Source organism: Gallus gallus, chromosome 4, assembly GCF_016699485.2.
Source record: "Gallus gallus isolate bGalGal1 chromosome 4, bGalGal1.mat.broiler.GRCg7b, whole genome shotgun sequence".
Classification (NCBI taxonomy): domain Eukaryota; kingdom Metazoa; phylum Chordata; class Aves; order Galliformes; family Phasianidae; genus Gallus; species Gallus gallus.
In genome coordinates this window covers 37,812,523-37,830,437 of record NC_052535.1, presented here as the reverse complement: position 1 = coordinate 37,830,437, position 17,915 = coordinate 37,812,523, and the positions used below count along the sequence as shown (strand labels likewise).

The window sequence follows — 17,915 nt, the reverse complement described above, 5'->3', positions numbered from 1 at the left end:
ATAGGAAGAGTATTTGAATTGTTCAGCAGTAATCTCTTCAGTACTTGTGTCATGACAGCAGATTTCTGAAATGTTACTAAGCCAAAGCCATTCTTAAATCCTTTGATGAGTGCAACAGGGAGTGAGAGCAATTATCTCTAAATTTAGCTGTTCTTTTATTCTTAAACTGATGTATGTTTCCCCAAAATGTTAACTGAGTAGCTTCTAAACACTCAAAATTCAGCCTTGCGAAACTGCTTGCATGCTATTCAGTTCAGCTATGTTGCTCAGTATTTGTGGTGTGCAATGAACCGCCTGTGCCTATTGTTTTTTGTTCCCAGATTAAATCTCTGAAGGCTCTGGCTGTCTCAATCTCCATTGAAGTTGCTGGGATCTGAAGACACAACTTTCTTATTACGGTGCTGTTTGCTATAAGTGTTAATATGGTCAAAGGAAGACTACCCACCAAAGACTGTAAGGAACAGTAGCAAAACCTTTTTATTTTTTACAAACGCTAATGCTACTTGGGGACCATTTCATTCCCCAAGTGTACATCTGTGTGAGCAAAGGATTCCCAGAAACAAGCAAGAAGAATATTGAGACCATTGCTCAATAACCACAGCTTTTATTTGGCAATAGTTATTGAGACCTGCAAGGGTTTTCCTGGGCTCAAAACTTGTCTGTTTCTTGTAGCAATGTTTTCTTTTGGGTCATATGGATTATTTCATGTTATTAGAGCTGAATACTAGTTGTCTACCATTTCAGATTTGCTAGCTTTTTATCTTGTAGCAATGTATTTGTATGCTGTAATCTATAGCAAAATGCCATTGTAATTTTAATGTCAGGTGTACCCACTGTGAGTCTCAGGTTTGTATCGCTATCCAGGGAATGTGTCTGAGCTCTTTCCTTTTTAAGCCTAGTTGAAGCAGTGCATCCAGATGCATTACTTTCAAATCTTATTCTCAAATGTTTTAGTGGAAATGATGTGTGATCATTTTAATCTGGCCTTTATGTGTTTGACCGGAACTCAGCCTACATATTGCCGTGAGACAAGGGAAATTGGATGCTTTTACTTTTACAGCCAAAGTATTCATATCCTTCCAGAAAAAAAGAACTAATCTTCTGAAGCAGCAGGTAAGTAAAAGATTTGTGGAGAAATGGGAAAGGACATTTAATATATTTAATCTTATTATACATTTTTCTACATTAAAAGTCAACAGGCTGCAAATATATTTTGCTACAAAGCTTTTTGTAGGAAATATCTCTATAAGAAAATACATCTCATTAAACATTTCCTGTAAATAAATTATCCCACATAACTATGTTTTGTAAGAGGAGAAGGGAGAGGGTTAGGCTAGTGATAAGAAGAGCCAAAAATTGCTGAGCCCATTTCTGCAACCCCACTGCTCCATTTGGGTTACATTTTCTTGTACACATAGTTGAAATGAAGGCAACAGAGCTCCTCTGTTGAGCATGTGCTGTCAGTGTAAATAACACAGACAGTGTTATTTAAAAGTACAGTTCCTGTACTTTTTTAATATCTTGAAATTATGCTATTTCTGAACCTTATTCCTGTTTTAGGTACACAAGAACTCCTTTGAAATAACCAAAGTGGAGCTGGTAGGACTGAGTTTGAAGTCTGACTCAGACTGTTAAAAAACAGAAGAGCCCACCCCAGAGCAGCTCCTTATGGCAATTAAAAAATAACTCCAGTAAGGTAAGAGATATTGTGAATTACTCTTAATTTGCTTTCCTAAGAGTCTAAGGGCAATGTATTCTTATTAGAAAATCTGAGCCTCAGTGGATGCATAAGGTGTAACCTTAAAGCAACCACTGGTAGACATGTCTCAGTGGAAAAAAGTGATTTAGGTATAGGATGACGTGGTCTCGAAACTACGTATTGGTGTATATATGTTCAGAACTGATGAAACAGAAAAGTCTTGTGTGTTACAAAATGTGAAAATGAGCAATTACAAATGGGTAATCACAGATTAGCAGTAGGTCAGTTATAAAATCAGACTTCTTAAAAGAAATATCATACTCTTTATCAACATCTATACAAAGGAATTACTTGTGAACAAGTAAAATGACAAAAGTTTAAAAAGAACTGTGAGAAAAAAAGGATAGTCTCCATGCTTCGACTTCTAACTGCTACACAAACAACATAGGGTTGTTTCAATAGTCCATGTACTTCCAGAATTCCTGACAGAAAAATCCAGAGAAGATCCCTTTAGAAGAGATCTAGTTCATATTAGATACATGCCAGAAACTGTTATGCTGCATCATCACATGATGCTTAATAAGTCTTTTGTGGCTGTACCATATTTTCTTGCATTGTTTTCTGCAGGAGAGGAAGTGCTCACAAGAGCCAACTCTTTTCTTCTCTTCGCTACCTCTAAAAAACAAATCCATTTACACTTCTGCAGAATGCAATCAGATTTAGCACTAATAGCAAACTGTAGCCCATTGCTACTATTGAAAAGTAAAACTTTTAGTTGATAGCAGTACAGTCTAAATTCCCCAACAAGTGCCTACATCTTCTGTTATAACAGTAACAGTGGCACAATTTCATATCTCTTAATGTTAGATATTCAGCACTCCGCTGTCTCTTCGGAAATGTCTATAATGCAGGTATGTTTAGGAAAAGAAAGTATATTTAGGTCTAATGAGCAACTGCCTGTATATAATTCTGGATTCAGCATGCATGTATTTGTTTCATCTGCTCAATCCAATGTACACTAGCAGTAAACTGAGACAAATACAAGCGATTAAGTGCCCTACTATGACATTGAACTACATAAAGCATTTCAGTTCGCCTAAATATAGGAAAGAAAACCCTGTTTAAATGACTCTGATTAGAGAAACTGCTTGCTGTCTTGAAATCATGAGATGGCAAATTTTCACCTTTTTGTGAGGGCCTACAAAATTTAGGATTCTTGTAGCAGTCCTGCAAGCATGCTTTCTTTGCTGAAGTGTCAGCCCTGTATGACAAGCGTATGGAGATTCACAGTAACTGTACTTCTATCCCTCGCACCTGCAATGAATAATATTTTAGTCACTGATAATGTGTTGACAGACAAGTCTTCCTGGAATGCGCTGCTTCCTATAGGAGTACAATGTATACAATTTATTTAGCAGGCACAGCCATTGTGGAAAGCCACTGTAGCCCTTATACTGGCCCCTGAAACATCATGGGACAACACAGCAAGGTAAATGGCATTAATTTCCACTGTACTTATTTGCATACTAGCATTTCCCACAGACTGTAGGAGTTATTAGTGGGAAATCTCTGGCTGCTCTGGTGTTTTCCACCAGCTCAAAAAGAAATGCATTTGATGTGACTTTTCTCTACTCCTACCTTGTTACTTTAGCCATTCCTCTTTCACATGCAGTCCTCATTTCCCAGCATGTTGTAACACATTAAATACAGAAAACCAGTCACTTAATACTTAGTACTATCTACCCTTCAGATTTTCTGACACACGTGAAGTCTTGATTTAGAAGAAGAGGTTGCATCTTTCCATACTTTACAAGACAGCCCTTTGGCACAGTCACATCGTTGGAAAATCTCCAGTCCATGGGAGCCTTTCTTGCGCTGCTTGGTGCACACCTCCCCCTGATGCAATACAGGCTTGCAAATTTTGGTCCAGAAATGGCGAGCACAGCAGTGTCCCTCAATACAGTCTGATGACCGCAGGCAGGGATCACCTTCATGTCCTAAAAAGAGCAATCAAACTGTTTTTACCTCAGGGGAAAATAGAAAAAGACAAATTCAGAGTAGACTGATGCAAATGAAGCTCAGAAAAAGGAGAGATGATATTTCCATCTGTGGCTTTTTGAGGGACATAAAGAGACAAGAGAAGAGATGAACTAGGGAGGTTCAGAAAAGTAACTGATAAGAACTGTCACAAGACTTAGTAAGGAGAAATTCAGCTACAGGTTTGTAGACAAAATGATAAATGCATAAAGACATTACTCTTACAAGAGGAGGATGTGGACAATCTTGTATAACTGAAAACTGAAATTTCAATCCCCTCTGATGTGGGGAAGAAAGCAGATGCTATTCCAATCGGGGGAAACTGGTGGTCAATATTACCTTGCTTTCTGAACTGTGCTCTGAATTCTCTTAATAGAGATTCACAACCTATGAACTTACTGTGTATTCCTGGTGTGTGCTGCTGTATTTTAACAGCATAATGTTATTCATAGCAGAACGATGAAGTGCAAATGTGATCTTACCTTTAATGTGCGACAGCTTGGACTGTGCCCTCCCTAAGTTTTGCCATCCCAGATCCTTGCTAGTATAATGACTGTTCTTCTTGTTGCGTGGCCCGTCTAGTGCAGGGATGTGAGGCGTGAGGATGTTTTCAGTTACTGGTACACAAATACCTGTGAGGAAAAGTCAGTCAGTTATAGATTTCAACAAGAGGAGAAGAAGCTGAGGAACATACTTGGACTAGAATCAGCACTGAGACCATTAAAGTGAGGGGGGTGCTGGGCTCAGCTTTGGCGACTCTCAGCTCTAAGCACAGCTCTGTCGCTGATCCCTAGCCCCTGTCTTCACTACAGCTGCACTTCACTCTATCACACAGTCTTGCAGTCTGACCACCTGGAGATTGTCTTGGAGACATCTCTCCAGGTCTCAAGAGAAGAGTATGGGAATGCAAGCAGTACAGTTACAACAGAAACACCAAGAGGGAGTAGCTCAGGGATTCACTGGGTCTATTTTGCTTCCTTAAGAATATGGGCTCTTTGCAGATTTCCAGAGAATTGAACAATGCTGAACGTAGTGTTGGAAAAATGCTGTGATTCCAGTCTGTGGCTTCATCATTTGGGGGTGTTTCTCCACAACAAAAGAGAAAAAAGTCTAGTAGTACAGAAGCCTCAATCATAAAAATACTATTAAAGAAAGTGGAGAAAAGTTGTAAAGATACATTAAAAAACAATTACTTGCAGTGCAAGTAATTATGCAAGTTAATGGAGTAGAAGAAATGATAACTATGGCTTCAGGTATGAGTGTGCTTCAAGGAGAGGAGGGAGGCGAAGAGGCAGGGGAGACTAAACAGCTTCTAGCATGGCAGAGCTCTTGGAATTTAGCTCACAATGTACTGTTGGAGCTGATTCTCTTTTCCCTCCTCTTCTCTCTTCCCCCCTCTTTCCAAGCCTAGGACTATCCAGTTCTACATTAATATGACAACCATGAATCCAGTCACTCTAATTTTACTCTCACATGGCCCATATTTCTACTTTGCTAGTTCAGCACCCAGCTTCCCTTGTCCAACAACACAATGAATAGATAGCTTTTATACAGACTGATTAGACTGGTTTCTTGTGCAGTTTTGAAAATCAGATCTTAGATTTTTTTTTAGAAACAGAAGAAAAAGATCGTTCAACAGCTTTTCTAAGCCAAAGGAAAAGGGGGAGAACAACTGGAGCTTATAGCTGATGTTATTTTCAATATCTGAAGGGATTTTATCTTGGTTTAGAAAAGGAACTGCAGTCACATAGGAAAAATACCTCTGCTGAGAACACTCGGAAATCTATTTTCAGTAGATGCTAGCAAAATACTGATTTTTTGGGAGGGAAAACAAGACATGAATGACGTACCGTTGTTGCAGCGATTCCCAGGGCAGCACATGCCATCTCTGTGGCACCTTTTCTTCTTCCTCCGGCACAACATGCACGCAGAAGATGCTTGATGAGGACTGTGACAGTACCGCCCAACTTCACATTCCTTATCATTGGTGCAAGGATAGACCTGGAGGGTAAATGAAAAAGTTTGCAATGATGCAGTGTGTAAGACATGCACATAGTCCATTAAAAACAAACAAACAAAAAAAAACAGTTGAAGAAACATACACGTGAGTTACCGTTCACTAAGCTAGGAGATGCAGTTATCTTTGCAGCAGCCTTGGCCTTGGGCTTAAGCTGCTGGTGGAGCTGGATCACTGCCTCAAGAATGACAAAACTACAACCCACTCCTTTGGTGGTTTCATCTTTTCTTGCCTTAAATATATGCTATCACAACAGAACTAATATTTTTGTAGGTTTCAAGATACTCAGGCCTCTCATCCATAGACAAGAGTTTAAAATTCTACAATGAAGAGAAACAGAGCCAGAAGACTCCTCTCAGCCATGGAAAACACACTCTGCAACAGGTAACATTTGCATTTAGGTCAGAACTCCAAGGAGGCATTTTTCTTTGACACATGCCAGATAGGATAAGAGATTCACCGTTCTCACAGTGAACATAGAATCATAAAGGTTGGTAAAGACCAATCATCAACCCATCACCACCATGCCACTAAGCCATGTCCCTCAGTGCCACATCTCCATGTTTCTTGTAAACCTTCCAGGGACGGTGACTCCACCACCTCTCTGGGCAGTTTTCTGAGATGAAATTTTTCTTAATATCTAACCTGGACCTCCCTTGACACAACTTAAAGCCATTACCAAGCAGTGCAAGGCCATGAATTTTGAAGCAGTCCACATCTTCACCAGACTGGTGCAAGCTTCTTCACAATTGCACCATTCCACTCCAACCCATACCATTCAGACTTTTTGGAAGCAAACATCTCTGATCAGCATTTAGCTTAGATGGCCTTTACTTCATTTAGGTACTTACTATTCTCCTTAAGCTTGCCAACTGCTGAATAGCATCGCTATGATACATAGCACAGACTATGTTATACAACACAGAATCTCTTGAACGTATAATTGCCTAAAAGCACACAGACATACAATTCTCCCTTTTTCATCAAAACCAACATTATCCTATAGAAAAATCGACTGATTTCTAAAAAGAAAATGTGAAGCCACTGTATTCTCCCATTAAGAAGAGAAAGATAAGTTTATTCCTACAAAAGAAGACATAATGCTTTAAAAAGACATAATGACACCACCATTTTCCAGGATCCCTTTTGCTGATTCCCACACAGCTTCAACTATGCTCACTGTCTGCAGCTAATTTTACTGCCCATTAAATTAATCATAGATTTGTTTCCATTTCTCAAAATTATCCTTGAGGAATTTGTTTAGATAAAAAGATGAGAACAATTTGGGGCATTTTCTGGAAAATGATGTTTACACCTCCTCAACTGATTTTCTGCAGCATTTTAAATGAATCAAAGTGTTGCTTTTACTGTACTGCATTTATTGATTAAACACAAACAAAAATCTCAATTGACTAATTTTCAATGTGGAATGATTACTTTTAAAATATTTTTTAATCCAGTCTTGATTATACTGCTCTCAGAAAAGAAAAACTTGGATTATGTTGAGAATTTGCTATGAAAAGTGTTCTTTTAGATGGAGGGTGGCCTGTTTATCTGTCTTTTTGCTACTGTCTTGAAAATTGTAGAAGAAACAGGAGGTGAGATAAAAACACGCTAGTGCCTTTAGCTGGGGAGAACCATGCCATTTTCCATATGATTTCATTAATTGTATTCTTTTTCAAAATTTATTTTACATTAACTAAAGAGCTGGCTGGATATTTCCAGAGTGCTGCTGCTCCATTACTTCTGCCCTATGAATATATGCATCTTTGAAGAATGAATCCAGAGCGCAGCTGTTTGGAGAACTTGACGCATGTATAAGGCTTTCTCCCTTAAGAATAAGTATTTCCTCTCAAGTTCATCCTCATTCATCAAAGAAGGCCAAATCTTTTAGCTAGGAGTAGTGATTAGACACAAATGCAAGTGCTCACCTTTGTGGTACTCTCAACGTATAATTGGATTTTCCTTGTTCTAGCAAACCAGACCGAGATAAAGTGCTCTCCCTTCAACCTTATCGGTCCTTTTCCTCATTTTTTCCAGCAAGAAATAATTAATCCTAATGAACAATTATGATATAGTTAAATTGGGACCTTACTAAACTAAATAACAGAAAATTCAGAAATTTTTTTTGTGGATCTGTGCATGGTTTTACTGAGTTTGGAAAATACTAACACTGCTAGCAGGGGAAAATGCAAATAAAAAACAGATGAACAAGCTGTAACCTGGAGATGAAGGCATTTTAGATCCTTGTCTGTCATCAAGACCTTCATAACCGCATCTTTTTTCCAATATGGGCATGTGGTATACACCTGCAACTTGTCAGCAAGAAACCTACTTGCAGTTTTCTTTTGGTTCCTTCAAATAGCTTTTTTAAAAAAGCTGATCCTAAATGGTGCTAATGACTATCTTGCATACCGTATCTACTGTCTGTTTTACTTTTGGCTTTAACTGACATTTAAATGATACACCTAATTGCTAGATCTCAACTCAATCTTTAGGAATGGTTAGAAGTTACAAAAGAAGTGTTAAAAATTGCTGAGATAAGTGACACAACACAGCCTTAAGTCTAACTCCCGAGCCCTGGCCTAAGTAGAGATGACATTTCTGAAATTAAAAAATAATCCAAAACATTTATCTACCTAAGGGAAATGACTGCATCATACCCACAAATTGTCTTTTGTTACATGCAGCTTGGACAACAACTATCACGTCTATTCAAAACTTTAAACAACCAGCTGCCAGCCAGCTCCATGAAAAACCTTCTTGCAAATTGCCTGATGCCATCAATTGCCTTGATCTTTCTTCCAAAACCACCATCTATTTGATATCCTAGTTATCAGCCACAGGGAGCTTTAAATAAAAATGCCTACACAGCCTTGTCTCCTAGTCAAGGAGACACTCATTAGAAATAACTCATGCCTTTTGAGATGCAATTTATCTATCTTCACGGTATTCAGTAAAATACAAAAACAAAACAAAATAGAGCATGTACCTAGTCTTGGCTAACAGCAGGGAAAATGTGTTCATAATTGTCCTGTTGTCAGTAGTAGTTGAGCGTCTTTGTATAAATAAGTATATATATTTTAAAATATAGCAAGAAGAAAATATATCTGTAGAAAAGCATATACTAACAATTGTCCATGCACAACTCAAGGTTTTCAGAAACTCCTATACCTCAGTGCCTAAAACACAGTCTTTAGATTGAGAGAATAGCAGAGAACGTTTCCTATATATGATGCAAAGACCCAAATCAGTCCCAGATGGAGAGGGAAAAAGCAAGCTGTAAACCAGCACTACTTCCCCAGCAATGATAACTAATTCTACAAGGCACTTCATCCTTTCACATTCTCCAGCTATTCATATCATTTTCTGGTCGTAAATCTCTATCCACTAAACATGGCTTTGATATTATGGGAAACCAGATGAAACTGAGATAAAATATGCAGCACTCCCTGAAGCTGCATTTAAGCAATCTTATTTATTTTTTTTAGCCCAGATTACAGGCCATCATGTTGCTGAAGCATGGTATAACCTACATTTGCCCGTGATATTCACATTTTCAGATTGTTTAGTCTGATGAAGAGCATTGAAGAAGATGCTTTCTCCTCAGTCATTCCAATTAGTTTTGTATTCTTGTATAGAAGATAAATACTGGAATGGTGCTGCTCTTTCTGAGCCAAGATGTCCACCCTACATCTATCAACCAAAGCTAACCTTTGCCAGGTAGGTTAGAGCAGCACACAAATGTTAATCTTTTCTTTTTAAGAGAGAGGGAGTATGAAACTCCATTCCTGTCCTTCCTGAATTTATACTCAAAATAGCAAGAGTGCACTATGGAACTACTCAAAGAAAATGATGCAGATGATAGAAGGAAAAATCTGTTCTGTTTTGTTTTTTTTTTCCAATCCTTCCAAGACTACTACTAAGGCACTTATTTTTGCATTAAATTCACAGCGAGGTTGGGATATCTACCTTTCATATACACCTAATGCCATTCCTTGAATTTGCAGAGTGTACAGAAGTGAGGTTTATTTCTGCCTTTGCCTTCCCCTTTTGCCAGAGATCTACTATAGCACCTTTCCTCAGCTAATTGGCAATGAGGCTTTCTTGATAGTTTTCCTGGAGTCATTTACTCTCTTGCAAATTTTATGTGGTCACCCTGAACCACAGAGTTTCACCACAAGCTGAAATAGCACAAGTGCTGGAACCATTGTGCTGTGGAGTCAATCAGCCCCAGTCTCTCTGTCTGGCACTACAAAACGTAATGCAGAAGCACAAGGGAGGAAGACAGATGTCTAATGTGCTGAAGGGCGAGTGAATAGTCTGATGGCAAGCACTTTACTGAGCTGTGGGAGATAAGGGCTTGAATTTCAGCTTGGCCTCCAGCATATATTTGAAAACAGCACTCCCAGCCAGCGCCTTAGTCACCAGGCTCTCATTTGCTCATATTATGAGGTCTCATTTGTTTTCATGCTAAAGCTACTCCACACTGTACTATCAAGCTATGTCAGAAAAAAACAGGAAGATCAACTGGCATTTTTACCTGAGCTGTGTCATCACTTATCCAGCACAAGTAGTCCTAAACACTGCTGGCTTCAGATCCACCTCCAACACTGAGAAGAGCTGTACTTAAATAGGTGATACGGTGGAACAGAAATCACTACAGACTCCCCCAGAAGCACCTCACTTTTTGTTTGTTTTTAAAATATCGTAAAGTCCAAGTGCAGAGACAGTTCTGACAGATGATCATGGCTACTACCACTTCCATCAGAAGAAGCAGCAAGGAGGTTATTCAGTACTCTTTTTCTTTGGATGATGAGCAGCAATTGAAAAGTCTCACATAAGGAAGGGGCTACCAAGGGAAGTGGTGGAGTCACCACTCCTGGAGATATTTTAGAGACATGTGGTTATAGTACCTAGCCTTGGTAGTGTTAGGTTGGACTTGATGATCTTGAAGATCTTTTTCAATCTAAATGAGTCTATGAACCACATGAATAATAAGATCGCTGCGCTTACTGTACTGGACACCTGGCCAGCATCTCTAACAGTTATCACGTGCTGGTTACTGGGAACTGAGCTGAAGAACAGAAGAAAAGCCCGTACAGCTGGGAAGTAAGAGCACTACAAATCCACCAGGTCAACCCTTCATTGCATACACAGTTGTCATGTCAAAGGGCTAGCAGCTATTGCAAAGTTGAGACAGAGGGCACCAGGAAAGGGACACACGGATTATCCTTGGAATAGCCTTGCTTCCTAGGTACCAGCATATTAGAAATCAAATTTAAGCAACTACTCACAGGCTTGTTCATCCCTTGTGATACGTAGTTAGTAATACCCTGTGCAAATATCTGTACCAGTAGGTTAGGCAGTCACATCCAGAAATGCCTTTTCTGCTGTCAAAAAAAAACAAAACAAACAAACAAAAACAGCAAACACCTGTTTTTAGCTCACCTACACACACCATGTTTGTGAGACAGTTTACCACCAGTTGGTACTGGAACTTAGTCTAGTACTCACTTGTTCATAATGAAGAAAAGGTTGTTTTCCCTATTTCCATTATTTTTATAAAATTTACAGCAATGGCTGTAAAGAGAGTGGAAGCCCACCTCTCTAAAGCCAGTGTGCTAGCTGGATGATCACAACTGGCCTGAGCTATAGAGGAGAGAACAAAGCTTCCTCCCTCCAGCTACAAAATAAACAATAGAGCTTGTTGGTCATAGTCTCGGGACTATGCACATTGCTTAATATCCCACAGCCATCAGGCACGATGAAGCAACCAACTGGCTCAATCCTAGTGAACACCTCTGCCCTGTCCAAAGCAGGACAAGGAGGAGAATGCTTTGTCCCTGAAGAGTCAACGCATGAAATAGCCACAGGAATGCCAGGTCTGCTTTTGCTTTTCTCTCTCTCTGGAGAACTAGTTAATCCAAAGTTTTAACCAAATAGCCCAAAATAAAGAACATTTACAAAGAATGCAAGTTATTGAATGACTCCTTAGTTAGACCTGATCCTGAGCAGATCCTGTCTTTTACCAGATCTACATTGATGGGAAGGATACACACACCACATGTGGCCTGTAGAGCTAGATAAATACGTCACGTGTGGGATTTGTCCCACTAGGCAATTTGGAGAGGGAATGAAGATTCTCTCTGTGAAAATCAATGAGAAGACTTAATGCGATCTCACAGGACACAAACCTTTGCAACAATGGAAATAAGAGCGCTTCACTCAAAACCACATAAATTGGATAAAGAAAAAATGGAAGAAAAAATTAACAAACAAAGAAAACTCTTTTCCTACAGCTTTTTTTTTTTTTTTCCTGCAAGACAACTGCACTGCTTTCTGATAGCTTCTCAAACATATTCAGACAATCCATGTCTTACTGACAAACTTCGCTCCTCTTTCTCCTATCTGTGAAGTGAGCATTTGAATTAAGATGCGGATGGGAAATGATTGTCATTTAGTACTATTTTGTTTTTAATCCCACATGACAAAAGAGCTTATCAGCAGCCATCTGGAGTAGTACAGTTTTCCCACAGCACTGCTGATGTTGCTATTTTCTATTCTTAGCTCAACACAAGCATAGATGATAGCGAGGGATCTCGCTGTGCACAAGCAGAATGCCGCAGTTAATTTATCCCATGGAGGAAATCACGCTGTGCTCTCAGACAGCTCCAGACATGGATCCGGACTCAGACTGATCTCACCAGAAACTCTCAACCCCCTGTGACTGCTATGGCACATATTGTTCCTGAAAGTAAAATTCTGTGTAGTTGCAATGAAACAGATTTAGTCTGTTCAGTTGCCATGACGAGCTAAACAATTCAGTTTTTCTTACCAAGCCTCTTTCTTGTTAAAAAAATAAACGTCTCTGACCCACTTCTCTGCCAGACCTAGAGAGAGAAAAGCACCATCTTCTGCTGCTAGATTAAGCACAGGCACTTTCTTATAGCAATAACTTATTTTTAACTCTTCAGCTTAAAACAACACTGCTGTTTATGAGGTCTGATTCACAGATTGACATAGTGCTACATCATGTATGTGTATGCTGCAGCCTCCAAAGATCATTCCTTCCAACTGCGTGGCTAATGGCCCCAGAAGCCTGCATTATTAAGACAATAAATATTCATGTTTGAAAGTAATACTCAATCTACTGCTAGACCACCAGGGGAAGAACATTTCTTAAACATGCAGTAGTCCAGCTCTCATGATTTGCTAGAGCCAAAGAAAACTCAGATCTTAACAACCCTAAAAACAAACCTCAGTGAGATCTCTCTGAACAGGCAAGGCTGCAGGAATCACGTGGGTCCTGACTCAGGCTTTCCTCAATCCCATCAAAATGTCGTGGAAAACAATCTCCTGTTCTGCAAGCATGGAATGAGCTATATTTTCAAATAACTTAAAGGCAAGCACACTATACCCAAAATATATTCATATGTATATTTTTATGATACAGAACAACATAAAACTACTACCAGGATATAGTATATCTATGTATCATAGTTCCCAAGGCAGCACAGCTATGGGTCTTCCTGTTCTATCACACCTTTAAGACAAATTATCGACCTCAGAATCATATTGGTGTCATTTTACTGAATCATCCCATTTCCAAGAAAACATATTGCATTTCCTCTGCACTGTGCACACTGCATACATGTGCTCAAGTTTTCCCTCCCTCTCATGTTTCATGACCTTGGGATTACCTAGCAGTGCTTCCATCTCAACATTTGGAGAGACCAGGAGCATCCTATGTTGCAAACACAAATCTTGATTGGTACCTTACAAAAGACATGATTAAAAGAAGGTTCAAAAGTTTGGGAAACAGTCGGTTTGACTCCAAATTTTATGGGCATTGTCACTGCATGATTCATACTGCCTAGCAAACGACCAGCAGTAGTGTTACTGCAGAGAGCATCAAAACAATGTTAGGTAATCTTTCAAGTCAACAATGTAGTGCTAAATCAGCGTGACAGAAAAACTCTAGATCTTGATTTTATGTCATTTTTGAATTCATCACAAAAGACTGCTTGAAGAATAAAGGTTTGTTAGCACACACTTTGTTCTATGTCCAGCCTTTTCAGCAGACTGTTCTTGGCCTTTTATCTCTGCCTTTTCCCCACCCCTTTTCTGATGGTTTTGCTTTTTAGTTTTGTCTCTAATTGGCTATTTATCATCTGTTTCAGAGTAGGATTCTTCAGGCTTTTTGATCAGCATGTTTACTGCTATGGATGAACAGTGGGTTGCCAAAAAGAGCTTTCCCTCTGAATCTATTAATTCCTGAAGTATGGGTTATTTTATCCAGATATATTATCCAGTTGGAAACAGCTAGCAGATCCTACACCACAGAAAGCACCAGGTATTAAGCCACACGTAGATATTCAGATATTGCAGTTGGGAGTAGAATAACTTTGCTGGGAACTGGCAGCAAGTTGCTGTTTGAACACCTGGGTCTGAATGTCCCCAGGTTATGATGATGCACTTTCAAGGTGGAGCTTTTATTGGGAACCATCTCTGTGCAAGCATACATTCAGCAAGAAAGATGAGATGACAGCTTTACCTTCTATAGTACTGCTACCGAGGAAACGAACTTCCTTTGCTTTTAAATTTTCACAAAGTCTAGAAAAAGGGGGAAACCCTGTCATATTGAAGTCAGTGCAAAAATTCTATTTGTCTGCTCTGAAGTCTGGAGACAAAATGCTTCCAAGTTAGGAACATTTGTGCAATGTCTGCAGTCCTCATCCTGGAAATTATTCATAGGTATTCCTTGCAGAATACACTTTACACTGCAGAATGCACAGCATTTAAGATACCAGTTTTCAAAATGCAGTTTCTCTAGTCCTCCTATTCATAAGGACAGCTCTAAAGAAAACATAAGTTCATGTCAGCTGGAGAGACAGCCAGATGCTGAATGTCTGAGAGGGATGAACCGCAGTCTCCACTCAGCAGACTTCTGACTGCAATCTGACATTGATACTGAATGTCAGCATTATTAATCCTCTCCCTGATGGTCGTTTATGTGGGAACACCTGGCTCATATGCTTCTCTTTCTATCCCCAGTTCTTTCTCTACACATCAAAAACCACCACTGTCATCTGAGATTCAAAACACCCCTGTCCTGTCTCTTCCTATTCTACATGAAACCCTCTGCACCGTGATAGTTGTTACCACTCTTTGGGGGGGGAGGAGTAAAATGAGAGGGACCAAGTCCTGAATCTTCAACTCCAAAGCACTTACAAAGATAGAAAATCAGGCATCAAAATGAGCTAGCCCAGCTTTAATATCAGAACTGACTATGCACTGGTTCCCACTCTCCTCATTGCAACTGCAGGAAAACTCACACTATGAGAGCCACAGCTCCTCACCCTGGCCTGCTGCAGCAACAGTTATGCATGTACAAGGGGCCAGCAGTGCCCATGCACAGTGGGACCACCTGCAATGGAGCAGCTGTCCTGGGGAAGGTCTTGGACACAGACCCACGCGGCTCAGGCAACCTCTGTCTGTAGTTAGACATGCACTACTGCCTGTTTGACTGACTCCTCAGCTACAGTAAAAGCAAAAATTGTAATATGGGGCTATTAAGGCAAATTATCACACTCTACTCAAAGGAGGACAAAGACAGCAGAAAAGGAAAGGACCCTGACAGACAGTGACATTAAAAAGTCATCGTGCTCTTATTGTATGATTAACTTAGACTTCAGCCTGTGGTAAAAAGCTTAGCAATCAAGGTTTCAACACTATTTACCATTTTTTTCCTTTTCTTTTAAAATGTTCCTAGCTAATTTTGCACAAACAAGAAAACATGAACAACACAGCAAGGCAAGAATAACTTGTGAGTAAAACCAGATGAACACTAACATATTTACATAGTGTAATGACTTCACTATTAATTCAAACAAACCCAGGCCCCAATTCTCAGAAGACTGAGCTGAGCACATGTGGTCCAGGAGACAAGAACAGGGTGGCTCAGACTGCACTGATGTCGGCAGCCCCTGAGCAAGTAGGGGCTGCTCAAAGTTTCAGTCTACAATAGCCACTGAGGGACCATCTTTCATTCCAGACATCATACTCTGCCTACACCCTCTTCTTGCTCATGAATTAACTATATATAGATCAGATCTGGTCCCCATCCTCAGAATAAGCTGATTCTGCAGCTAAGAATTCTATTTATCCTTCTCCCTGCTACATTTTACTGTATCTTCTGAAAATACATCTTTTAAAGCACACTCTTCTGGTCTGAAAATAATATTCTTTATGTGGAGCTATGGAATCTCTTCCTTGTTCCTAGATGTCTTGGAAGTTAATCAACATAAAGCCATTAAAAAGCTTAATCCCCTATGCTTGGCACAACATCAGTCTGAGAATGGTTTCTTTGTAACAGCCTTTGGAATAAATATCCATTCAAGATTTGTTTTTTCCTTATACTGGTCACTCGCACTTTACAGTGGGTGGCCCTTTCATTTATCCCCATTACTGTACTTCCACTTCTGAAGCTAAGCCAGACACAGCAACCTGATACTACTTTTTTGTTCATGCAACTCCATTGTAATGAAAAGTTCCACATATAACTGATATTTGTTGGGAAAGCCAAAGAAACAGGAACCATGGTAAAATTGCACCACCTTCTTGACAACTTTAATTCTGAAAGAGTTGGGTTCTCCAGAACACTTTGTTGGCAAGCATGTTTTCACATTTAGATGCCTCGGAATACAAACACAGTCAGTCCATTCCTGAACACCTCTGGTTGGTAGTATTTGCATGACAGCCCTGCCCAGAGGCAGAATGTAGGTGCTGTACTTCCCTGTAATTCTGTGTGGTCAATTTTTTAACTGCTACTCTACATGAAGAGAGTTGGTTTTGTTTGCTTTTTTTTCTTTTTTCTTTTTTTTTTTCTTTTACACAGATGGAAAGAGAATAGAGGAAATTAAATTACTTTGCTCTGCCAAGCCTACATAAGAAGTCCACATTACAGAGGTAACTGTTTTTCAGCCACTGTCCAGTTAAGATTATTTTTCTTTTTCTGAACTTGTACCCTTCCTTTCAGATGCACCAAATACAAGTGACTCTGCACCTTTGACAACACAAGTACAAACGAGGGCAACCACACTGACCAGTCAAGTATGAAAAAAATATGTTCCTATTTTTTCCTACCTTTCAGGTCTCACTCATGAAGTATATCGTACATAAATAAATTGATTACCTAAAGCATATTTTATAGTTGAACATACTCAGCCTATTCGACAACTGCCATACATTTCTTAGAGCACAGTTTTCCTTAAGCTCTACTCTGAAAGCAACTGTTGACCATGGCTATGTGACCGTGGCAAAGGAAGATTTTCTCATTTACTTTTTTTTTTTGCTAGTGTTTGTTAATAGATTTAAAAGAGATGTGATTTATTGTTTTTCTTGTATTTTGCATGTAATCCCAGATGAAGAAGAGGGAAGAGGGGGGAGAAAGAGGAAGATGATTTAATAGGTAGGTAAAAAATATTTATACATAGGTCCAGGGTTATTCAACTGGCAGCAATGAAGCTATTTAAATACTCAATGTTCTTTTTTGTTTCTGCTTGTAAGAACACATGAACATTTGCAATAGCTTACTATACACAGAGCATGATTCACCTCTTAGGCAATGGATTAATGTTACATTGCAAGGAGGCAGAAAAGCAGACCAGAATGATGTGAATGAAAAGTATTTAATTGCTAAAAAGTAATGAAGTAATGAAAGAGGGGGGGGACTTGATTCGAATTGATTCCGCTTAATGAAAGAGGGTTTAATTTTGTGATTCTACCTGGACGGTTTAGATTCTGCTTACATCCCACAGGAGCGTTCTTTTGTGGTGAGAAAAACATAGGTGCCAGACTCCTTGTCAGCAGGGGGTCTGGGTTCTGTTTAGTGCTTACATTCCACAGGAGCATTCTTTTGTGGTAAGAAAGACATAGGTGCCAGACTCTTTGTCGGCAAGATAAGGAGAACCGGAGGAGGGAGATGGGAGAAGAATAGGCCCCAGTCTCCTTGTCAGCAAGACAGTGAGGAAGGGATGAACCTAGTCAGCAAGGATTAGGATAGCGAGGAGGAAAGGAGGCTAAAATTCAAGAAGACATAATGAGGAAGAGTGTTTACTTCATCCCAAGGGACCACCAGATGGGGATGTGACCACCCAG

At 39.5% G+C, this 17,915-nt stretch overlaps 1 protein-coding gene and 1 long non-coding RNA gene across 5 annotated transcripts in view; one reads left to right on the top strand and one right to left on the bottom strand.

Moving 5' to 3' along the window:
- LOC107051761 overlaps positions 1 to 17,915 on the top strand; it is a 162,116-nt gene that overhangs the window by 120,502 nt on the left and 23,699 nt on the right. For both annotated transcript variants that reach the window (XR_006939184.1, XR_005859410.1), the window contains exons 6-11: positions 321 to 1,696; positions 3,115 to 3,188; positions 6,027 to 6,137; positions 16,654 to 16,724; positions 16,795 to 16,868; positions 17,180 to 17,226. This is a non-coding gene — a long non-coding RNA (uncharacterized LOC107051761). The remainder of the gene's footprint in view (positions 1 to 320; positions 1,697 to 3,114; positions 3,189 to 6,026; positions 6,138 to 16,653; positions 16,725 to 16,794; positions 16,869 to 17,179; positions 17,227 to 17,915) is intronic.
- DKK2 (dickkopf WNT signaling pathway inhibitor 2) overlaps positions 455 to 17,915 on the bottom strand; it is a 121,635-nt gene continuing 104,174 nt past the window's right edge. For all 3 annotated transcript variants that reach the window (XM_046940772.1, XM_015276579.4, XM_420494.8), the window contains 3 exons: positions 5,587 to 5,737; positions 4,219 to 4,368; positions 455 to 3,696 (listed from right to left, as the gene is read on the bottom strand). In XM_046940772.1, the coding sequence (XP_046796728.1) occupies positions 3,446 to 3,696; positions 4,219 to 4,368; positions 5,587 to 5,737 (552 nt within the window). In that variant the 3' untranslated portion in view covers positions 455 to 3,445. The remainder of the gene's footprint in view (positions 3,697 to 4,218; positions 4,369 to 5,586; positions 5,738 to 17,915) is intronic.